Here is a 24,609-nt window from a genome sequence, read left to right as displayed (position 1 = left end):
TGTCAAGGCAGAAAAGTGCATGGATTGATGGCACTTTACACACATAGACAAAGGGAGATTCATCAGAATTTATGGAGCTTTTGGCAGCCCGGGTGGCTCAGCGGTTTAGCGCTGCCTTTGGCCCAGGGTGTGATCCTGGAGACCCAGGATTGAGTCCCACGTCAGGTTCCCTGCAGGAAGCCTGCTTCTCCCTCGCCTGTGTCTCTGCCCCTCTCTCTCTTTCTGTCTCTCATGAATAAATAAATAAAATCTTAAAAAAAAAAAAAAAAAAGAATTCATGGAGCTTTATGGGAAATTTGGAGAAGGCTCCCAGGAAAGAGGATACAAATTCATGAGTGAAGGAAACATGTACACATTTCCATATTATAAGCATTTTTTTAGCTGAGAATTATCTTCCAAAGCACATTTGTTGCTTGAAGCTTTGAGTGTATCTTTTTAAAGAAACAGTGAGAAAATGGTGGTTACATTCCCAGCCAGAGCTCTACGTAATTAAAAAAACTATTGATAACTGTAGTGCTTCTGTTGCAAGGCTGCTGTCTGGATCCTGGTTGTGGCATTTGAGGAATTCCCATCCGAATCCTGGTGGGACCTTGAGGAGGAATCTTTTCCTAAGCTTAAAGCTGGCCCTCAGAAAGATTTTGATAGAAGTTTGCCTTCAGCTTCTCCCCATCTTGTTTTCTGACTCCTGGCCTGTAGGGAAGTCCCCTACTGACCCCATCAGATCTTCCCCCAGAGCAGACTCTTCTAATGTCATACTCTGCACCCCGCACTGAGCGCTTCCTTTCAGAGTCCAAGGAAAATTCACTTCTTCCATTCTCTCGGTGGCCTTGTCTGTTTACAGATCTTTGTTTTTAAAGAAATGAGATTGAGAAAGTAAGACCTATTGGAGCAGAAATGGGCATCATTGGCAGAGAGGGGGTGCAGTTGGGAGTCTTTTTTTTTCCATCTTGAACTCTTGGACAGTTCGTGTTAGTGTGGGGTCGCTCAGCAGGTGGAGTGGGACGGGGGGGGCGGGTTGTGAGTCGGGGTGACTGGAGCGTGGGGCTGTGTTACCGTAGTGCTGCCTGCACTCAACTCACCTGCCCTGTCAAGTAGGACCATGTTTTCTTCCGAGTTGTGTCAGGTTCCTTGATGAACACCCTGCACCCCTCTGCAGGAGGCGGTGTGAAGTGCACCACCTATTGTCAGTAACATTCATGCTTGAAAGGGAGGTGGGTACATGCCTGATTCCTTTGACTATTTGATTCCAGTGACTGCAACCTGCCCGAGAACCCTCTGTTCATTGCATGTGGCGGCCAAAAAACAAGCACCCAGGGGTAAGTGGATTCCAAAAATATTCATAGAGATGATCTTGGGGTGCCTGGGGTGCCTCAGTCAGTGAAGCTTCTGACTTGTGGTTTTGGCTCAGGTCATGATCTCGAGGTCCTGAGGTCGAGTCTCGTGTTGGGCCCTATACTCAGTGTGGTCTGCCTCTCTCTCCTCCTTCTGCTCCTCCAGCACCCTCCCCATAAATTAATAAAATATTAAAAAAAAAATCTTGCCCAGAGAGATGCTCAGTAGACACTGAAGGCATGGGATGTATAGACGGAGGTTCAAATTCCAGTTCTGCCATTTACAGCCATGTGATTTTCAATCACTTAATTTTTTTTTTTTTTTTTTGAGGTATAGCTTCCTCCTTTGACAAAATAGAAAAATCACATGTGCGTATTCCCAAAATCATGGTCTGGGTGGTGTGCAAGAATGGAGGTAAAGTTAAGTTTAATGCAACTAGGTCATATCAGTTAAGTTGTTCAATAAACAATAAAAATGGCAGTTAATAATATTCTTACTTTCCTTATTATCACTCATAACCTTTTCCCAGATTTCACCCTGAGAAAGTCATTTATGGATGAGACAGGGTGAGATTTCCAGGGAGTTGCTGAGGAAGAAGGCCAGTGGTCTTGATTTGTATTCTGAGAGGTGGTATGTATTCCCAACCACATGCACTTAAAAGCTGTGTTAATATTATAAACATTAATAAAGCAATATTTCCTCATCCCTAGCTGCCAGGAGCGGGTTTGGGTGCTAAGGCCTCACTATGCGTGGGACAGAGAGTGTTTCTGTTCTCCTGGGGCGTGCATTTGGCAGGCGCATGGACCCAGAACCGAACCCATAACTACTCTCAAGTGTTAGGAGGGAAAGGGATGCACCCCAGAGCATCCCAATCCTGTCATATGAGGGCTCTTGGTGAAGAAGTAGTGTTTCAACTGAGATAGTTTGTGTGAGCAAAGGTTAGATACTCAAACAGGGCAGAGCAGTAAAGGGTCCTAAGAGGGAGCATGGAGCTTGGAGCGTGGAGGAACAGGAAGATTCAGGTAAACCCCTGCAGTCTGATTTATTTAAATTGTCTTTTTGTTTTGCTTTGCTTTCTTTCAACTTGTTTAAAATCACATGGCTGTAAATGGCAGATGGAATTTGAACATCTGTTTCTCTATAAATCCCAAATCTTTCTCTTTCTTTCTTCCTTTCCCTCCGTTTCTTTTTCTCTTTCTTTCTCTCTCTTTTTCTCTCCTTCTTCCCTTCCCTCCCTCCCTCTTTTCTTTTCTTTTCTTTTCTTTTCTTTTCTTTTCTTTTCTTTTCTTTTCTTTTCTTTTTTTTTCTTTTTTCTTTTCTTTTCTTTTCTTTTCTTTTCTTTTCTTTTCTTTTCTTTTCTTTTCTTTTCTTTTCTTTTCTTTTCTTCTTTTCTTTTCTTTCTATGCCTTTAGATGGGGCGCGCAGTGTCTAGATCGTCAGAGTCCCTATACTGACGGCAGTTTACATGGGCCCCTTTGTCCATTCCTGTTCTGTAGGGTTCCATTTCCATCACTTCTGAAGCCTGTGTGGCTCCTCTAGGCATCAGGCTTGTAGTCTCTTTAGAATGCAAGAATTTGAAAATATACTTTCATTGTATGATTCATTCTCGCATGTCTTTGAAGATAAATCCGTGTGCCCACACACAGTGTCCCAAATAGCTACAGACTGTTTCTTGACCACGTGTGTGAAATACTAAAACACCTTTGATAATTTTTAATAATCTGGAAGAAATTCACACCTTTTATGCTATAGGACTTTGAGACTCTGGGAAGTATTTTTGATAAGGACAGGCTTTTAAGCCTTGGAAACATGTTCACTAAAATTCTGTGGAATGTCCGATGAAGGTTTTTCTCCTTCAGCTTCCAGATATTAGAACTTTATGGTCTCCAACCTGTGATCAACTTGGTATATTCTTCAACGCCGTTATTCAGGGGCCTGTCGTTCACTCATTTTGTTTGTTCTCCCTTTCTCACAGCTCTAGAGTACAGAAAAATGATTTCCATATGAACTTGACTGCATACCTAACTAAAGATGTTGGGAAAAATATAAAATATACCCAAAGAGGTGTGTCCTTTAGTGTGGACTCCTGGACCTCGGTAAGAAATTTTGCTTGGGGGATCCCTGGGTGGCGCAGTGGTTTGGCGCCTGCCTTTGGCCCAGGGCGCGATCCTGGAGACCCGGGATCGAATCCCACGTGGGGCTCCTGGTGCATGGAGCCTGCTTCTCCCTCTGCCTGTGTCTCTGCCTCTCTCTCTCTCTCTGTGACTATCATAAATAAATAAAAAAAATTAAAAAAAAAATAAATAAATAGAAATTTTGCTTGGGTTGGGGAAGAGGAACCTGCTGCCCCCGCGATGTTGTCCTGTGGACTCACTGGTGTTTAATCCCTCGCTGAGAGTCACCTGCCCATGTGCCAGGTCATAAATATCTTTGGCCTCCAAATCTGTTTTTTTCCAGAGATGTTCTGGGGTGTGGGTCTGGATCTCCGTGGCCTTTGGCAAGTCCAGTGAAGCCTGAGGTGGCCCTGGCACCCAGGCCAGTCCTGCTTCATCCTTGGGAAAACTGTGTCCGCAGTATTGTAGGCTCACTGCATAGAGCCCCTGGCAGGGGTTCACTGTGTATGAAATCCTTAAATCCTCTGTATAAATCTCCTTAAAAGGGAGATCACCTTTTAAGTGTCAGACACTTGACTAGGGAGTATAAGATGACAGGGAAAGGGACTCTCATCTTTAGAAAATTTGTCTAACTGGGGTGATCAATAAATAATCATACGTAAGTAGAATGCAACAAGAAACATGTGGGTGGGGAATACTTTTTAAGATAAAACTTATATCTCCACTGTGAATCAGAGAAGGCTTCATGGCAAAGGTGGTCTTTGGGTTAGGTCTTGACTAGCAGATAGTATTTCAACAGTGAGAATATATTTCTTGGGAATGTTTGGGGATATTTGGAGATAAGAGTTTGCCTGGAAAACAAGACAAGGGATACAAGGTGTTAGGAGAGGATTGGGAAGGGAAGCAGGTGTTGGATTGTGAAGGGCTCTTAACATCCAGAAGTGGGTTCATAAAGACATTGTGTAACTGGTGCCTGTGGGAGCTGGGCCTGGGCCTGGGCCTGGGCAGGCCTGCGTTGTGGGTGTGCAACCTGTGCTATCACCCAGGGGGGGCCATGGATGCCCTGAGAAGGGCCCCACACTTGGGTTAGTGCTCTGCTCTCACTGCCTTACAATGCTTAATAACTTAGGGGTGCTGGGTGCCTCAGTCCATTGAGCCTCTGACTCTTGGTTTGGGCTCAGGTCATGGTCTGGCTTTTGTGGGATCAAGCCCCGAGTTGGGCTCCCTGCTCAGTGAGTCTGCTTCAGACCCTTTCTCCCTCCGTTTTCGAATGTGCTTTCTCCCAAATGAATAAAATCTTTAAAAAAATTCGTAATAACTTTTGAACCAGGGGCTCTGTGATTTCACTTTGCGTGGGCTCCGTGCATTATGTCATGGGACCCTCTATCACAGACTTACCATTTTGTCCTATAGTTTCTTGGATCTGTTTCCTTTACAAAAGGGTGAGTCCTAGAGGGGAGGGGCTTTCTATTCCCACAACTGGTCCTGGTGCCTGGCACCCCTCTAGGAGCTGACTAGGTGCTCCCTGGATGAACAAGCAAGGTGGAGCTGGACGTTTGGATGAGCATCCATGGGCAGCCTGCCTTCCAGAGGGGCGAGAGGGGAAAAGGCACAGCCCCTTCCTGCAGGGCCCTTCGCCTGCTCTTCCCTGGAGCCCGAGCACTGCAGGGAGCCTACCGTTCTGAGCTGATTCCGCTGCAGGCAGCCGCTGGAGTTCCTGTGTGGTCTCCTGTGGCCCTTGGGTGGATTTAGAGTTGTATCCCTTGGACATGGAGGCATCTAGTATGGGGCCAGGTTCTTCGGGGCATGTTAGCATCCCAGGTTGGGGGCTCACCATCCCCTCGTTCCAGGCTTTGCAGATGAACTCTCATGCTGGAAGCAAATACAGCAGCCCCTCCATTTTGATTTTGGAGGCTATTTTTAGCATCCTGGTTTTGTTCCAGTTCATTTGGGGGAAAATACATACACACACCCATAAACACAAATAGAGTCATAGATCTAGGTTGAATAAACTTTTAAGGTGTTTAATCCATTACATTTATCTTGTTACGTTCAGACTCTCTCGACATTGGTTCAGGTTAAGGCCTAGCTGACTCTTTCTTGCCATGCTGGTGTGAACTCTAGGGCTGTATCTGCCCCCCTTGGTGCTTACTGGGGACTGTGATTTCCCTGCCCTCATTGCTCATCCCAAGTGATCTTACTTATTGATAGGAACCAATGCTTTATTCTTGAGCACTTGTCAACATGATTTTCCTTTAGAAAGTCTCATACTTTTGACAGGAAATAATAGTTTTGTTGATTTTGCCATGTGTTTTTATCTGCCTACAATGATTTTTGTTTTTCCAGGATTCCCTGACTTTTATGTACCAGGCTTTGGAAAGGAACATACGGACAATGTTTACAGGCTCTCAGCAGTCATGGAAACATGTCTCCAACCCTTTGGCCTCTTATTACCTGTCTTTTCCCTATGCAAGACTTGGTTGGTAAGTATCAATTTCTCCTACACCCAACAGCTGCCTTCAGTATGAAGTCCACTCAGTCATTCAATAGACGGTATAGAGACGGCACCTCTTGGCTCCTTGTATTCCAATCAATTCATCATCAACAAAAACATTAATTTAGTGGTCAAGTTATTGTAAAGATGAAACTATCTCCTCAAAATTGGTCATAATGTGTTTAAATACAAGGAGCAAAAAAAAAAATACAAGGAGCTTTCACTTTACTGAATAATTACAAAGATGAGGTGTTGTAGAACAATTATAAAGCTTTGATGTTCTTAAAGACCTAATGTTACAGACTTTTGGGAATCTAATGATACTAGAAGCGTATAAACAGAGCTCTTACAGTGAGTGGAACATCATCCCTTTCCTATGACTAAAGTCGAGTACACCACTGTAATTTTATAAATAGAATGTTGGGGATTCCTCTGATTTTAATAACCAAAACCAAGCCCAAGGATAGAAAGGGGACTGTTTCCTGGGGGTTTTGTGGGGGGGAAGTTTTTTTCAACCACATTTCTTAAATCCAAATGACACTGTTTCCCTTGGAACAATTTGCTGACAGCCCTTCTGTCTTGGGTCACTGACGCGTTCAGCCCCAGCACAGGTGCAGGAGGTGAATGTTGTGTTTATTGGTGGTTCACTTGTGCATAATGGCTCTTCTTGGCTGCCTTCCTGAAAGAGCCAAAGAAGGCCTCCTGGGGGGCCTGCTGGCCCCAGGGGTGCTACAGAGGTCCGTCCTGGGCATCCAGCCCCAGGAGTGCAGGGACTGGCCCCAGGGCCCTCTCACCTGGCATCAACCCCTTCAGAGACTTCTTTTCTCTTTTTCCTCTGTTCTGCCATTGAGCCTTTATGTGGCCATAAGAACTAGAGGAAATAAGTGATTTCTGGTCCTTCTGGCTGCTCCAACAGATAATTGAGCCTTTGCTCTATAACTGGTAGGCCATAGACTCATTTAGAAAGACTCATCTATGAAAGACGTTGAACATTCAATTTCTTCACAGTACGAGGTACCTTATGCAGTTATGGTAGAAAGAACAGGACACACTTAGCACATGCTTGTCTCAGGCCCCATTCAGTTGTTTGTTACCTGGTCACTCGGAAGCAGCCCCTGCCGTGGGCCGGGTGCAGCTTTCCTCTGTGTTCTCGGGGAGCCCGGAATCGCGCTTAGCCGCTCCGGGTTCTGCATACCAGACGCGGTGCTTTGTGAAGATGCTTTACACTTGGGTCCTAAGGTTCAGAAATACCCAGAGGCCTTCGCGTCTCCAGTGCTGTGCTTCTTGGAGAGCAAGACTGAGTCACACAAACGACACAACCTCAGAAGAGAGATTCTCCGCTGTCAGGCAGGGCAAAAACATTTACAGGGGGCAGTTGGAGGGTTGGGTTCTGGGGAGGAAAGAAGCAGGAGACTGTCTCACCCGGAGCGCTCAGCAGATATAAGAGAGCAGTGGGGGGGGGGGGGTCCTCTCTTCTCCCCTGCAGGGCAATGGCCTCGGCTGACCTCAACCAGGACGGGTACGGCGACCTGGTGGTGGGCGCCCCGGGCTACAGCCGCCCCGGCCACGTCCAAGTTGGGCGCATATACCTCCTCTACGGCAATGACCTGGGCCTGCCCCCCATCGACCTGGATCTGGACAAGGAGGCCCACGTGATCCTGGAGGGCTTCCAGGTGAGGCACCTGTCCCTGATTTTCCCTTTTAGAGTCTGTAAGCTGCTGCGCATCGTCCGTGGCGGATTCTCCAAGTGAATAGCCAGTGACAGGGATGACGAGAGCGGCAAACAGCTGGCGGCCTACGTCCCTGTAACTCTTCTCATTTTGAAAAACCTGTTCAGTCCATTTATCTCATCCTGTCGTTACCTGAACGGTTAGTCAGATACCTGCCAAAAGCACACCTGCCATTTACTTGGAGCTGCTTTGATTAGCCAGTCGGGGTGTGATTTCTTGATATTACAAAACGGTCCCCCCCCCTCTTTTAAGCTTCCCTCTTTTTATATGTAAATTTTTGTTTAGTAAGAATGTGTTTCACAGGAAAGCTGTACGGAGTTCCCACACGCTGCTTACCCGGTTTCCCTGTCCCTGTGTCCCCGGCTGCAAGGATGAAGGATTAGGAGGAGCCATCTCAAGTGTTTGCTCAAGGATTCAGTGCTTGTGGAGGGATGAGGGGGTACTCGCAGGAGGGCCTGATGGTGCCCCCGGTGGGGAAGGCACGGGTCGCCTGCAGCTGGCAGGCGCTGTCACCGGCTGCCCTGAAGTGCTTGCTCTGTGTCCTGGAGCAATCCTTTCTGGTTTATCGAGTTTCCTGCCCTGTACGAAGGCATCTTCACAGATGCCATTGTTTGCAGGCGCAGCACGATTGGCCAATCAGTAATTGATACAGGTTCTGGGCCCCACGTACGTGGCAAACCTCCCCTTGTGCAAGAGCGCTCCTTGTTCTATGTGTTGTGAAACAGTAGGGGAACCAAGTGTTGCTTTTCGGTCTGGGCTGATTCTAGAGAGTGGGAGATGCGAGATGGAGAAAATCCATCTTGGAAGGAAATGGTCCCCGATGGGACCGGGTTTTCCGCTTGTAAACCGTGCACGTGGAGACAATAAAAGCAGCTGCCCTCCTGCGTGTCAGGTGCTCAGAGCGGCGTCCCTGGCAGTGCCGTCCAGCAGAACTTTCCGTGCCGACAGAGGTGTTCTGTAGCGGTGCCGCCCGAGAGGAAAGCCACTAAGTGCCCTGGCTTCTGCGCATTTGCCAGGCACCTAGTGGCGCTGAGGGGCTGACTTTCTAGTTTATTTAACGCGACTGTAACTATAGGAGCCACGTGTCGCCAGGGGCCACCGCGCTGGACAGGGTGGCTCTAGAACCCCCTGAGTGCTGATCAGATGTTAGCTATCATTGCTGGTGTGTGCGGTTATTATTTTGGTTCCTTTCCAAAGGGAGCCTGGCCCTTATTGCAGGGCACAGTGGACACTAGACCATTTTCTAAAACCCTAGACCTTGTGGAAACGGACCCGTTTCTCTCTGGCACCTCGTCTTCCCCCCAAAGCTGACAGGCCAAGAAGGTCCTTGGGGCAGAGCCCTCCCATGGGCGGGTGGCAGGTCTATCACAGTTGCAGCAGATTTGTCCCTTGGCCTGGGCTTCCAGGTCGGGTGTCCAGGTCTCTGTACTCCCAGGGGATCGCGTGCTCATCCGAAGGCTGTGGCTCAGCCAGGGGTGGGTCACATGTGCCTCTTCAGTCCTCAGGTCGGTTTGGCTCGGCTGTGGCTGTGTTGGACTTCAACCAGGACGGCGTGCCTGACCTGGCCGTGGGAGCGCCCTCAGTGGGCTCTGAGCAGCTCACCTACACGGTAAGGCTGCAGCCGGTGGGGGGAGTGGGGACCTCAGGGAGGGGGAGGCGGGGCAGGGTGCAGCCTCTGTAGAAAGCAGACAGCCACCTGGGCCGAGCCAGCATCTGTAGGAAGATGGTCTCAGGCCCCCCGGCTAGGGTCCTTGATGTGACCTTGGGTTACCTGGCGGTGCCTACTTCCTGCCTCCCTGGCCTTTGTTTGACCTCCCCGTTTTCCTAATTCCACCAGAAATTTTACTCCCCCCTCTCCACCAAGATGCTGAATGCTAATTAGGGGGATGGAAATTCCAGCTACTCCAGCCCCCCCCCCCCCCCCCCCCCCCCGCCCCGTCATCACAGCAGAGTGGTAACCTCCCCAGACCCTCTCTCTCATGCACAGAACTCACCAACCCCTGGTTTCTCACGGAGATCCTGGGTCCTGGAATGGAAGCTCTCGTCTATGTGGGCCCCGTACACGGCTGGGCACCAGCTTCTTTGCCCTATGTGACCCCAAAGGGCAAAGGCCCTTCATCACTGTCTACCTGCCATGAGCTCAGCTTCCCTACCTCCTCATTCTCTGCTTCTACACTGTGAGCCGTTTGTCATCTTCAGTCTCACAGGCCCCCTCACTTGAGGATATGGGTCAGACAGTTCCCTCCACCTGGAAGGTCCTGATATGGCACCTATGCAGGAGCTGTCATCCAGCCACACCTTGCTGTCCTACTCCACATCCTTTGCTTCTACTCTTGTACCTTCCACGCCACGGTGTCATTGCCCATTGGCCAGCTTTTCGGGAGGATAGAGTGTGGTCTCATTTATCACGGTCTTCCCTGCCCTTGGCTCGTGGTGGAACATAGATGCTTCTATAATGAGTGAGGAGGGAGACCAGCAAGCAATAAGCTAGGAACTGGTTTGTGACCACAAATGATGGCGTGTGTCTCAAGGCAAATGGACGCTGGCCACACGACCAGTCGTGTTTGGAGGAGTCACGGGCTGGGTCAGGGAGGGCCTCATGGAGGCGTCAGAAACAAAGCTGGGCTCACAAAGGAAGGCAGGCGGGCCAGTTGTCCAGCACACTGAACAAGTGTGCACGGTGGGCAAGGGTAAGAGTGACTGTTTCAGCATTGGGGTCTCCAACAGTCTGATGGAAGTGACAGACTGAAAAACCCTGTTAAGCCCAGCAGCAAACACACAGGCCCGGTTTCTGACTGTCACTGAGCTTCTGACAGTAGGGACTTGGGTGATTTATGTCATCGTCACCCATCTATCCTGTGGTTGAGGTTCTTGGGTTGCCACCCAGGCCTTCTGACCACCCTGTGGCTTGCCTTTTGCCCAGGGTGCGGTGTACGTCTACTTCGGCTCCAAACAAGGAGGAATGGCTGCTTGCCCCAACGTCACCATCTCCTGCCAGGTACAGTTACCATCTGAGCCAGGGCTGGCAGGCCACACCTTGCCCCATCCTGCCAACAGCCTCTGACCAAGACGTGGTCTCCCGGTTTCCCCTAAAGGACACCTACTGTAACTTGGGCTGGACACTCTTGGCCGCAGATGTGAATGAAGATGGAGAGCCCGATCTGGTGATGGGCTCCCCTTTCGCACCAGGTGGAGGGAAACAGAAGGGAATGGTGGCTGCGTTTTATTCTGCCCCCAGCTGGAGCAACCAAGGTAGTGCTTGCAGGAGGGATGGGCGGGGACCTCTAGTCCATCCTCATGCCTATGGGCTTGCGTCCTTTCTTCCACATTCCATTATCAATTTCACTTAAAGTTTCTAAGAGCTCTTACTCTTGCAGATAAGAGTATCTCGTATCTCTTGTATCTAGATAAAATACTCATCCAAATGATCTGGAGTCACTGGATATACAAAAAGGGGTCCAACTTCTTGGTCCAGAACCCAAGGGGGCCCATAGGTTGTTGGCACAGGCTTTCCCTGTAAGCACAGGATCCCAGGAGGCATCCGGTGATGTTCCAAACCGCCCACTGGGGGCTGTTTATATTGCATTGCAGGTTCACTCTGCTGACCTGAGCTCTAGCAATTTACTTCTCATATGAGGTGTGGGACCCATTTCTGACACTGGGGCCCTGGAACAGCTTGGGGTGTGTAGGTCAGCCCACCCCCCCTCCAGCAGCCTCCCACGTAAGGTAAAAGGCATTCGTTTGTCTTGCATAGAAAAGCTGAACGTGGAGGCGGCCCCCTGGATGGTGCGCGGTGAGGAGGACTTCTCCTGGCTAGGCTACTCCCTCCACGGGGTCAGCGTGCACAACAGAACTTTGCTGTTGGTGGGGAGCCCAACCTGGAAGAACTCCAGCAGGTGAGTGCCCCTATGGGGCCCAGGAACCAGTGGGCACAAGGAGCAGATGCCCGCAGCTGTGGGAGCCCGTGAGGGGTTGGGACGCACTGAGGGGCCGAGTTCTAACCCTGCAGGGAAGAGCTACAGCTCTGGGGTAAGGCTGCAAATGCTCCTCCTTAGACGTTTAAAAATGAGATAGAAAGGTGCAAGAGTTTGCTGGGGCTGCTGTGACAAAGTCCCACAGCCCAGCTAGCGTAAGCCATAGGAATTAACTTTCTCCCAGTTCCGGAGACCAGAAATCCAAGGTCAAGGTACTGGCAGTCGATTTGAGACCTCTCTCCTCGGCTTGCAGGCCGCCACCTTCTTCCTGTGCCCACACATGGCCTCTTCTGTGTATGCCGCTATCCCTGGTGTTCTTCTGGTTCTATAAGGACACCAGTCCTATTGGATTAGGGCCCCACCTCTTTGAAGACCCTATCTCCAAATATACATATTCTGAGGTTCTGGGGTTAGGGTTCCAACATGTAGATTTTGGAGGAATACAATTCAGCCCGTGAGTAGGCATCCCACTATCTGCTCTCAGTGGGGAGGCAGGTCAGTGAGCCTCGTATCTGGAGAGTCTTCATACTGCGAATTCACTCTGCAAGCCACCCCGCTCACGTGCCAGGGATCACAGGGAGGGGGGGAGGGGAGAGGACGAGGAGGGTTGCCTTCGCCTGGACCTGAATACTCGGCCAGCTCTTAATCCTTCGCCCCAGCAGCTCAGTTGTGTATACTTCCTTCCAGTCTGGGCCATCTGTTCCGTGCTCAGGATGAGAAACAGAGCCTTGGACGGGTATATGGCTATTTTCCCCCAAATCGCCGAAGCTGGTTTACCATTTCTGGAGACAAGGTATGGCTGCTGCTCCCTCCCCAGCAGAGCAAACACCATGGAGGGTTTTCGGAGCTGTGAGGTATTGATTCATTGCATTTCACAGACGATGGGGAAGCTGGGAGCTTCCCTGTCCAGTGGCCATGTGATGGTGAACGGGACCCGGAAACAAGTGCTGCTCGTTGGAGCCCCGACTCATGGTAGGTCATGTGCCATGAAGCTCGACTGCTTTTTAGTCAAGTGGCTCCTTGACTATGTCCTATTGGGGAAAAGTTGTGAAATCTAGAGCCAGACACACCTGATTCTGAATATTCCCTTTTCTCATTAATAGCATGCAGCTAACCTTAGGGAAATTACTTAACTTCCATGAACATTAATTAGTATCACCATCTGCAAAATACAGATTATAGTATCCACCTCAAGGGTTTGTGAAAATCCTGCATGAAAGTAACCTAGTATGTTTTTAAAGCTCCTGTCCCACTGAGCTTGGAGCTAGAGGGAAATTCAGAAAATTCTATAAATCAGTTCACCAGGACTAGGTCTGCTCTGAGGACCTATGTTAATAAACCATTATTGTATTTACTTTATGGGAAAGAGTTTTAAAAAGCCAACAGAAACCTACTCCCTTCAGGCACCTGGGTGGCTCAGTTGGTCGAGCATCTGCTTTCAGGTCCAATTCCAGGTTCCTGGGATCCTTGGGCTCCCTGCACAGCGGGGAGTCTGCTTCTCCCTCTGCCTCTCCCTCTGCTTGTGCTCTTACTCTCTCAATAAATACATAAAATCTTAAAAACAAAACAACAAAACCTATTCCCTCCAAGATGATCAGAGTGAATCATGTTTATTGTATAAATTTATGAAAATACAAAGAAATGTTTAGAAATCACCCTTTATCCAGATATTTAAAAACTTAAGCTCATACTATATATATGTATATAAAATACATAAAATATAAAAATATACATAATATATACATGTAAATTTTCACACCTAGTTTTAAAATTTTATATTCCAAGTGTGTCCTCATGTTACTAAGATTCTTCTAGAATATGGTTTTCGATACTCATCACATTTGTTTCCATGTGCTTATGCCCAAATTTACTAATATTATCCTATTGCTGGAAATTTAGGATGTTCTCAAGTTTTCACTACTGTTAAGGTCTTACCTATCAAACATCCATGTACAGAAAACCCTGCCTTTCTGGATCTGTTTTTAAAAACAGATTCCTAGAGGTGGAATTCTGGGACTAGACGTCTAATAGTAAGGCTCTTCTTACATATTGTCAAACTATCTTTCAGGGAGATTGTTGTTTCACACATTAGAGTAAAGAAGCAGAGTGGGGGCAGCCTGGGTGGCCCAGCGGTTTAGTGCTGCCTTCAGCCCAGGGCGTGATCCTGGAGACCTGGGATCGAGTCCCATGACAGGCTCCCTGCATGGAGCCTGCTTGTCCCTCTGCCTGTTGTCTCTGCCTCTCTCTCTGTGTCTCTCATGAGTAAATAGATAAAATTTTTAAAAATCACTTAAAAAAAAAGCAGAGTGGACTGGGAAATGAATAGCTAGATTTTTTTTCTCTTTCATTCCTTTTCTTTTTTTTAAACTACGCTCCATGTCCAACAGGGGGTTTGAACTCATGAGCCTTAGATCAAGAGGTTCATGCTCTATGGATTGAGCCAGGCAGCCACCCAAGAATGGCTAAATTTTTTCATTGCATGAAAAACACGGGAAGCACTGTAACAAGCACTGTAACACCGGAAACTTGCTGACTTACATTTGGAGTAATTGAGGTTTTCCCACCCTTTCACAGAGATTAGGTGGTGATTTCCAAACTCTTGCAACACCTACAAGTGATTTTATTTGCTTCACTTCTGCTCCTACTGGAGTGCTGTGATTAGAGCTTTCCAGACTTTGTTTTTTTTTGTTTTGTTTTTTTTTTTTTTTTTTTTCAGACTTTGTTTTAATGTTCCTACCATCTTAGGATTTTCCTGTTACAAAATACTGTATAAAATATAAAAAGGTTAGTTTACATATCTGTATTATATACAAATTAGCCCTTCATTAATTTTCCTGTTTTTTACTTGTATTTTACCCACATAATTTGGTATAAAAGGCAGAGCACTTGTTGCAAAATTAATCAGGATTTCAAGCTGGTGATGGGAGTGCATTAAGCTGAGCATGGGGCCCCATGTGGCTGTGACATATATGCTGAATCTGTGTCCTAACAGCTTGGCTGCTTTGGGCACTGCACAACTTCTCAAGCCTGGAATCAGATTGGACACTACCATCTTCATTTTCAATCCACATGGTACCTGCATTTTATTATAACAACCCCTAAAATCCTAGTTTAGTTTTGCAAAGATGTGTCACTGAAAGAATTGTAGGGACCTAGTGTTAAAACCATGAGCTGCCTCCAACAGGTAGTTCATGTGGGGGGCAGACAATGTCACTGTGTCACCTTCAAAAGGTCAGAATATCCGCAGTATCCTCGTGAGCTCACCAAAGTGCTTCAGTGTAGTCTGGGCATCTCGGCTCTATGGTACAGATTCATCTAACTTTGAACAATCCATGTACTTTCAGGGGGATCCCCGAGGGCAGTGGTCTGGAGCTTGACTCTCTCAGACCCATCCCTCTCCTCCTGGGCTCTGTCTCTGGCTCAGCAGTCTTTGGTTCAGAATGTGGCCACTGCACAGAATGAACAACTTAAATGTTGAGTGGGGATTTTTTCGGGTACTTATGAATAACTATGAAGCATTTTCAGTATGAAAATGATAATACTCAAAAATGGCAAAGTTGAGATGAGGTGGGCACTCCTACAGAGCTGGTGAGATGTAAAATGATACTGCCCTTTCTGGAATGTTTGGCAAAATGGCAAGAGCATTAAAGATACTCATTCCCTTGGAGTTCTATGGACCACTTCTAAGAATCTGCTCTCAGAAAGTATTCAGAACTGCAGGGAAAGATATTTGTCGTAGTGTCAATTATAATAGCAAAAAGTTAGAGATGGCCAAAATCAAAAATAAAATGTATACAATTTTATAACCCCCAACAATCTCCATTTTGTTTAATACATATATGGTTATCAAGCTCCACAAAGAAACATATTCTATAGAACTTCTTTATACTTTTTTGGGGAGCACTTTCCACACCTTTTATTATGATAATGTAAAAAATCTTGGCATTCACAAGTTTGACAAAGTATTGACTATTTTGTGGTAATCCTAAAGTCAGTGATACAAAATAACGTGATCCATAGTTTATCAGTTACAAGTGAAGCCATGCCGCAAGGTGGTGTCCCCTTCCCCGTGGCTTGGGAGGGAGCCCAGCCAGTGGGATGCATCTGTGCTTTACACCAGCTGTTTTCTGCTGTCACAGTAAGTGAACTTGAGAAATCATAAAAACACTTGTGGGTGTAAAGAAAACCTCCCCCATACCCTTTTAAAAACCAAGGGTCTGTTGAATTACTTTAGAGAGAAATACTAAGGCATAACCTTGGGGTTTTTTTCTCTTGTCTTAAATGTGTATGGTAAGCCCTGATTTGCCTCAACAGGGAAATGAGGTATATTAAAATTTTTTTATTGAAAAGTATCAGTTTCAGGTGTAGGTCACCATGATTCAATATTTTTATACATCATGAAATGATCCCCGTAAGTCTAGTTATCATCTGTCAGAAATGAGGTGTTTTGAAGGGCCAAAGATTTAAAGTATCTGAATCCCTTTTTTATAGACTTATTTTTAAGAGCAGTTTTAGGTTTACAACAAAATTGAGTGGAAAGTATAGAGGTTTCCTGTAGATCCCCTACCTCCACCCATACACTGCTTCCCCTGCTATGGACCTTCTGCACCAGAGACGGTGCATTTGGTATAATTCAAGAACCTACACTGACACACCATTGTAACTAAGGCTATAGAATGTAACATTAAAATTCACTTTTTGTGTTGAACATTCCGTGGGTTTGGACAAATGTGGAAAGACCTGTATCCACCATTACATTATTATATACAGAGCAGTTTTGCTGGCCTTGAAATCCTCTGTGCTCATCCCTTCATCCATCCCTCCCTCCCTCCTAGACCCTGGCAGCCAGTGATCTTTTTACATCTCCCTAGCTTGCCGTCTCTAGAATGGCATACGGTTGGAACCCCCCAGTCTGCAGCCTTTTCAGATAAGCTTCTTTAAGCATTATGCATACTATGCATTAAGATTCCTCCATGTCTTCGTGACTTGGTAACTGACTTTTAAGATTTTATTTATTTATTCATGAGAGACGGAGAGGCAGACACATAGAGAAGCAGGCTCCCTGCAAGGAGCCCCATGTGGAACTTGATCCTGGACCCCGGGATCCGCCCTGAGCCAGAGGTAGACGCTCAACCGCTCAACCGCTGAGACACTCAGGCGTCCCAGTAACTGATTTATTTTAAAATTTTTTAAATATGGAGAATTTAAAATTTAAAGAAACGTGATGAAATTATTCTAAATTATGCATTCTAATAGATTATGATAAAAATGAAGAGTTTTGGAAGTGATCATCACAACTCCTCCCCCTCCTCCCACCCTTGTGCACTTGGAGCCATTTGAGCAGCAGACCCATGAAGCCCTCATATAAAAGAATGTACCTTCTAAAAACCAGCCTGGAGAACCCAGTCTGGATGGGGCCTGCATAGCGACCTTGGGGTGACTTCCCTGAGACAGTGGGTCTGTATGGCAGATGCACGTGCCTTGGGGCCCAGCAGCAGCAGCAGCGATGTGGACTCAGCCCTGCATGCAGAAGGCAGACTAGCTGTGGTCCACGTGTACACCCACACACAAAACAGCAGCACTCTGGGCCCCTCCAGCAGGCAGGCGGAGCGAGAAGCAGGGAGCTCCCAGGATTTCTACATTATATATTCTGGGGAGCTCAAGTCCCTTAGGAAGCATGAGAAGGGAATGAGAATTTTTTCCTTCACTATTTCTTCAGACTTTGGACTTTCACCCTGAATATGATGAGCAATCATACTTTAGTGAAAGACTGTTCTCTTGGGAAAGTTGTTTTCGGTCAGGTTGCCCACTCTTGTGTTCAAGAATCCCAGACAGCCGAGCTTTCTGAAGTGCTGTTCTTCTTTCCTTCCCTCCCCATTATTTCTGATTGGGATTGCAGGCTCCTTTGAGCTCTCGTTTCTAGTGGGCAGTTGGCTATAAACAAAAGCACAAGGGAAGGCTGCCCAAGAAAGCAGTCACATCAGTAATGTCAGTTTTGCACACAACACAAAGGAGACCCTGCCTTGGGACTGGCCCCATTTGGCTGGCTCAGGGGCGGACTTGTGGTTGGCCTCTCCAGACCCCACCCCCGAGCCGCAGATGCTATTAGGTTTTTCTGAGACGGTCCTTATTTCTGAAATCAAGGCTGTGTTCCAAATGACTTGCTACCTTTAACAGTTCAAAATTCATTTCATTTAAAAAAATATTTACCCAACACTTGTGCTGAACCAGACAACGTAGTATGCGTAGCAAGTGACAAGGTCCTGGCCCCCCCACTTGGCACTGAGCCTGCTGTGGGTGTGGGGAGGCGGGGTCTATTCCAGGGAGATGGCACAGCATGTGCAGCACATTTAAGGGGTGCGTGTCGGGGGGAAGAGGCTCACACTGCTAGAACCCAAGTAGCATTCAGATTCTGGAAGGTGCTGTGAAGAATGTAGACTTGCTGGGAAGCTCTGTCAGGAGTGTTGACACTGGCAGGTTGCAGTGTAAAGATGGTTATGTGACTACTGAAGGGGTCAGGCCTGTCTGATGGGGTATCACTGAACTTGCCCCACGTTTGAGTCTCTGTGCCCAAGCCAGCTATACCTTCCTGACACCCAGAGCTGGTCGGTGCTACAACCACGTGTCCTGTGGGATTCAGTGCCTTATGTCTTCTCTTCATTCCTGCAATGGCAGATGATGGGGTGCCCTGGTTCTTTTCAGATGAGGTGTCCAAAATGGCATTCCTGACCATGACCTTGCACCAAGGTGGGACCACTCGGATGTACGAACTGACCCTCAACGCACAGCCTGCTCTGCTCACCACCTTCAGTGGGGACCGCCGCTTCTCTCGATTTGGTGGAGTTCTGCACCTGAGCGACCTGGATGGTGATGGCTTAGGTGGGAAAGGAATAGGGCCTCAGGCCAAGAATGGAGTCCCTTTGTTCAACAGACGGTCCCCTAATTGGAGTATCTAGGCTCTGCCCTCATAATTGGCAGCTCAGTGATCCCAGGGCCTTTAGATCTATTTTAGGTCAGGTAAGACCAGAGCCAAGAGTGAGCTATACATCCTGAAGGTGGTAACACCAGAGCCACCCACATACGTGGTTGGAAGAATAAACTAGGAAACAAAGCCTTTCCTATGTGGGAATGAAATCAGGGCAGTCTATTTGAAGGATGCACTAACCTGACTTGTGACAGGTTGGGTGAGGACCCAGAGTGCACAATGGAAAGGCTGACCGTGAACTGTGAGACTTCCTTCTGACTTCTATTGTTTGCAGATGAAATCATTGTGGGAGCCCCACTGAGAATAACAGATGTCACCTCTGGACTGATGGGGGGAGAAGATGGTCGTGTTTATGTTTATAATGGCAAACATATCACCTTTGGTGACATGACAGGCAAATGCAAATCATGGACAGCTCCATGTCCTGAAGAAAAGGTAACATGCTCCCATACAAAATTCTATGCCATGTTGGGAAATGAGCTCACCTGCTGATCCCTTGTTAAAAGAACTTAGAGTTTTTAACTGAATGGTCTTGCACTCAGGACACAATCATGTGCCCGTTTTTGTAGGCACAAGTGGCCCTGCATTCTTGCAGGCCTGTACCGTTTACTCCTGTAGCTAACGTCTAGTTGGACGTGGTGTTACACTGGTTCTGGTCACAGCCTGCCACTGCCTGGTCAGGAGTCCACAGCAGAAAAAAACAGGCCATGACCACTGCAATTTCTTTAAAATACTCCCTTTTTTATTTCCTATTTCACTGCTTTTATTCGTTTTCTCAGGTGGGTTTCCTTAAGTTCCCTGGACGTAAAATGCCCATTATTTAAAAAAATTTGATAGGCACTTGAGTGACTCCAAAAGCATCTGCCTTTGGCTCAGGTCATGGTCCTGGGGTGGAGCCCTGCATCCGGTTTCCTGCTCAGCAGGAAGCCTGCTTCTCCCTCTCCCTCTCCTATGCCACATGCTTATGCTCGCTCTCTCAACCAATTTTTATTTTTAGAAAAGATTTAATTGCCAAATTAGTTTATTGTAAAAGTTGTAGAAAATACACAGTGCAAAAACATTTTTAAAAAAATTCAAAAATCTGCCTAGAATTGCAGAAATATACCTTTTGATGTATATACTTCTGGTATTTTTTTCTATGACCTTAAGGGCTACGACTTACTGTGCATATACTCTGTGCCTAGCATGGTGCTAGCACTGGACAGAGCTCTCACTCCTCCCCTTCTGGAACCCCCATCAAAGCTAGTAAGTTGGCACCAAGCCAGCTGGAGACACTGGGAGGACAGTGCTCCAAGGCACAGTGCTTGGAGGTCAAAGGTCAGGAACCCACAGCAAGAGCGGATTCGAGGATTCTATAGCACACTCTCCATCATGACACTGTGGCTATATTCACAACTGTGAGCATATTGTACACAGATCTGTCACATGATTATCTTACTTGCCTATACAGGTAAGGTAAGACAATTACCTGTCTGTGCTTGCTTCTGTCCCTCCCTCTACAGCACCTCTCCTGGCTGCCTCCTATTTCATCTGTGGACAAGCCACAGTTTATGTAAGCGCTGAAGTGAGTGCATCGATTTCCCTGTAAGCAGAATTTCTGGGGCACACACAAATTCAGGGCTCCTCTAGACTGTAGAGATGTGTGCATGGGCTGTCGGATGCCTGGTTTAACCCCCCCAACACACAGTAACCAGTCCCCCTCTCACCCTTTCCTTTTAGGCCCAGTACGTACTGGTTTCTCCTGAGGTAAGTACCTCCTGAAGGAATGAAGAAAGAAAAACCACAGAAGTGCCGTTTCTCTTATTTTAAACTGGTAACATCTGGTATGTTTTCCAAAGACCATTGACAGACACTGTTTTACAGGCAAGTTCAAGATTTGGGAGCTCTGTGATCACCGTGAGGTCGAGAGACAAGGTGAGCAAAGACTGCATTCCTGACCTTTATATGCTAAGGCTGTGGGTGGGGCTGATCTCATTTTATGGCTCCAATTTATGGGGAAAAAGAGGAACACAAAAAAGAAACCGCCACTCACAGTTCCATTGCTTTCCCAATTTCATCCCTAAGGGAAGGGACTGGCATATCACAGCCCGTGGGCCAGCTCGAGTTTTATACAGCCTGTGAACAAAAAATGATTCCAGTTTAAATGGCTGGAAAAAAAGGATATTACATGACCCATGAAATTTCTATGAAGTTTGAATTTCAGTGGCCTGAAATTAGTTTCCTAGGACCACAGCCAGGCCCACCAATGTCCTTGTGGCGGCGGCTGACGGGCTGAAGCCTCAGAGACTGCCGTCCCATGAAGTGTGATCTGGGCCCTTCAGAGGAACTTCACAACATAAATACTGTTAATATTTTCTTCCAGACTCCTGGGGTTTCTGTAGGACTCCAGTGACAAACAAACCTGCATGCACATATTCTTTTTCTGGTCACTATGTTCACACACTATAGTATATTGTGCCTCTTCTCAAATACAGGTGGAGCTCTTTGCTTCTTTTTAATGACTGCAGAGTACTGTCTAGATGCATCATATTTTATTTGGTTCACTTTCTCATGGACATTTACTCAGTGATTTCCAATGTTCTTACTATTGTGAGTGTTCTTGCACAGCTATTATTTTTATGTAATTGTGCAAATACCCCTGCTAATAATATTCTTAGAACACTGCTAAATCAAAGGGTATGCATATTTTGGATTTTAATGGATATAGCAGTTAAAGGGTTTTATCTTCAAATATTCAGCTAAACCACTGAATCCATCCATTCGTTTCCTTTAGGGTGTATTATTGCACAGAACACTGAGCTTGGAGACAAAGTCCCTGCCTTTGAGGAAAAACACAATTTCATTTATTTATGGGAAGCAAAATAAAATGCAAATTAGGACTAAGGGCTAAAGAGTAGCCTGAACAGAAGTAACTGGGGTGGACCTGGCTCCAGCTTCTGGGAATTGGGTGAAGCTGCCCTCTGGTGGCCAACGGCTCAAGTGGCCCTTGCTTGAATTGATAAGCAAAAATTTAGGGTTATTCAGAACCAAAAAAGGATTAAGTTTATGGGAGGATTCTCAAAGGGGCTGGTTACAGAATATATCCTAAGCTTGGCTTACACTTAAATTCATTTTCTAAAAGTTAGACACCAAGAACCCATAAATTATACAAAAATTATTCATCTATCAACTTATTACACTGAGTGCTACAGATCATCTAAAAGTAATTTATAGTTGATTCTTTTCTGTACAACACTGCAAGTTCACCTTCGTAATTATAGTTCACTGGGGTGAACACTCAAATTATTTCACCTTTACAACACCTACCTGGGATTGGGGCACCAAAGCACCAAGTTCAGTTATATTGAAAAATGGACAGTCTGAGGGTGATCAGCGTGACCTCTTACTGAGCCTTAAGTAATGACATTGTTAGCAACAAGCTAGAATTAGGACGTGGCCCGCACCTGCGCTGTGCTACCATAGTGTGCCTCTCTGAAACCCTCCGCGGGGCTGCCTTCCTGAGCTCGCGGGCCCCAGCCAAGCAGTGTTACACTGAGGCCTGTGCCCTGGCCCCAGGAACATCCAGGTCAGTGTCTGACGACCAAGAGCCAAAAGCAGTCAGATGGCAAGGGCAGTGGAAGCCTGTGCTGGTGGAGAAGAGGGAGGCGAGCCATGGGGATCAGGAAGCTGACCAGACAGATGGCAGGAAGGGAAGGTCTGAAATGGAGAGGAGACCCAGCTCACAGCTAAACTGTGGGCAAATCTATAAACAGTACTAATTCCATAAATAAAACAGAGGCGAGTTTTTTATTTTTCCTTTTGACACTGGGGTTTAAAAAAGATACAAAGGGCAGTATGGTAAAAGGGCACAGGGTGAAGTCTCATTAATCCTGGATTCAAAAAAACAAAAAAAATTCCTAGATTCCATTTGTAGCTTTCAAAATGAAATCCGTGAGAACTTTTCCCAGGAGGTTCAGTGGTTTCATGGTCATGCCCTGCTCTGAGCAAAACAGCCATTGGTCAGTTAGACACGGACCAGCCTTGGTTTAGGATATGAAATCCAAGCTCAAAGTATGTAGATATGCCTCCAGTGAAAATGTTACCAACGTGCTGCAGGCTTTGAAGATGATTCTGAAAGACGGTTCGTAAACTCTTTGAAGCAGCAGGGCATCTGAAAAAACAGGCAGGGATGTATTTTCCTTTATTCTTTATGCTCCAGTGAAGGGACTGGAGTGAATGTGCTTGGTTATGGTTTCTGAACTCACAGATTTGAGAATGTGGCATCTAAACAACGTTTCCATGTGTCATCAGAGCCCAGCATGATACCTGGACAATAGCAGGAGCTGAACAACACTGTTGTGTCTCCTCTACAGAATCAGGTTGTCGCTGCTGCTGGGAGGAGTTCTCTGGGATCCCGGCTCTCTGGGGCCCTGCACGTCTACAGCCTGGGCCTTGATTAAAGACTTCACCGTGTTTTCCAACCCTGCGTGCCCTCCCTCGTGCCAAGTCAGCTCCAGGGTGAGCATTCTGGTGGATGAAGCGGGACATCAGGGGAGCCCTGGGAGATCCTGCAAGAGGATGCATGCCTCCCTGGGAACATGATACAGTCTCTCCTTCCTTGCTTCCCTTGTGTTTAAGCTTATTCCCAACTTACTGCCTGTGCTTGGACCTGTTGTACAACCTCTTTCCTCTTCCACATGAATACCTGGGTCTTTCTGATGCTTGGAAAGGCTCTGTGGTTCTTTTAGGAAAACCTCTGTCACCATTTCTCCTAAAATAAATGTCCTTTTAAAAATGGTGCCCCAACCAATAAAAGTGAACTAGAAAGCATAGTTTACAAGGAAAAAATGAGCAAAGAAATAGCAGTGGCAAGTACGGTGGTTCATCTGCTGTAAGCGAGTTGGTCCTTTCTTAGAAGGACTAGTGCATTTATATAGTGAAAGACAAATACAAAACTAAAACCTCACCTCGTTCCCTCAAAGGCTTTTGTAGAAGCGGCTGTTCCAACAGTTGAACCTAGGACTCTCCAGGGGAGAGTCCTCCCAAGGGAAGCCGTTGTTGCATTGGGTTGATACAAGCCCTGCCAAGGCCATTGCAAGGGACCCGAAGGGGTGAAGCAAGCCATACCTGTCTTGGCTCCTGGGCTGGTTTTTGTAGATTTCACTGCCTATCCTGCAGGAGGGCACATTTGAGGGAAAGGAACCTATCAGGGGCTTTTAGCTTCATGAAACATGTGAAGGTGTTATTACTAATTCTGCAGCAATCAGGGAAGAGCCTTTTTCTCCTGGCACTAGCAAAAAGGGTACTAAAAAAAGCAGGGAAAACTGATGACAAGAACCCTTTTTAGTTTCTGTAGAGGCAGTGGAGACTCGTTCAAAGAAGACAGGAAGCCAGCTGAGGAGTAAAGTTAAATTAGAAATCAAGGGAAAGCTACTAGAGTTAAAATCGTGAGCATAAGGTGAGTATATAAAGGGGAAAAATAGGCATGTATCTAGATGGCACCTCTGTAGGACTTCTGGGACTGTCATCTTCCTAAAGAGGTATGCTAACTGCATGGTTCCCTTGGGCACAGCAAAAAGCACAGACACACCATTTAGCTTCATTTGGGTAATGATTATGGGTAGCTCAACTTACATGAAATACTATTAGTTAACTGTATTCACTTACGAATTGAAGTCTGCATTCTTTCATACTGCCATTGCTATAGAAAGTGTCTATGCTTCCCTAATGGACAGGGCCTGTTTGAAACATGATTACCATCTACCTAAGGATTCATATTTTCCGCAATGCCTAAACATACCAGATCAGATTTCATACAGGATATTTAACCATCAAGTGTTCAAGGTCAACCTGGATGGCAAAGATGTATAAACCTAGGATACAGATGCTAATGCATCATCCCAATAGGTGGGTTAAATTTTCACTCCACTAAGTATTAACTGTAGTTCTAAGCACGGATTCTAAAATGCTTAACAACAATGGAAATACCGGGGATCCCTGG

The 24,609-nt window shown here is 46.6% G+C and overlaps 1 protein-coding gene across 5 annotated transcripts in view; it reads left to right on the top strand.

Annotated features, from left to right (window-relative positions):
* The window catches only part of GPLD1 (glycosylphosphatidylinositol specific phospholipase D1), a 61,322-nt gene extending 37,882 nt beyond the window's left edge, over nt 1-23,440 (top strand). For 3 of the 5 annotated variants that reach the window (XM_038584272.1, XM_038584271.1, XM_038584273.1), the window contains 15 exons: nt 1,251-1,316; nt 3,308-3,428; nt 5,793-5,929; nt 7,427-7,613; nt 9,169-9,279; nt 10,594-10,668; nt 10,766-10,922; nt 11,425-11,566; nt 12,332-12,437; nt 12,523-12,616; nt 18,347-18,523; nt 18,904-19,064; nt 20,349-20,375; nt 20,493-20,543; nt 22,982-23,440. In XM_038584272.1, the coding sequence (XP_038440200.1) occupies nt 1,251-1,316; nt 3,308-3,428; nt 5,793-5,929; nt 7,427-7,613; nt 9,169-9,279; nt 10,594-10,668; nt 10,766-10,922; nt 11,425-11,566; nt 12,332-12,437; nt 12,523-12,616; nt 18,347-18,523; nt 18,904-19,064; nt 20,349-20,375; nt 20,493-20,543; nt 22,982-23,068 (1,699 nt within the window). In that variant the 3' untranslated portion in view covers nt 23,069-23,440. Of the gene's footprint in view, nt 1-1,250; nt 1,317-3,307; nt 3,429-5,792; nt 5,930-7,426; nt 7,614-9,168; nt 9,280-10,593; nt 10,669-10,765; nt 10,923-11,424; nt 11,567-12,331; nt 12,438-12,522; nt 12,617-18,346; nt 18,524-18,903; nt 19,065-20,131; nt 20,214-20,348; nt 20,376-20,492; nt 20,544-22,981 lie in introns of those variants that run through there. The other 2 variants (XR_005384402.1, XR_005384403.1) reach the window with 2 other exon arrangements.
* The last annotated feature ends 1,169 nt before the right edge of the window (nt 23,441-24,609 follow it).

The sequence above is a fragment of the Canis lupus genome, chromosome 35 (assembly GCF_011100685.1).
Source record: "Canis lupus familiaris isolate Mischka breed German Shepherd chromosome 35, alternate assembly UU_Cfam_GSD_1.0, whole genome shotgun sequence".
Classification (NCBI taxonomy): Eukaryota; Metazoa; Chordata; class Mammalia; order Carnivora; family Canidae; genus Canis; species Canis lupus.
The sequence above is the reverse complement of the archived record's forward strand: the minus strand, read 5'-3'. Positions and strand labels throughout refer to the sequence as shown.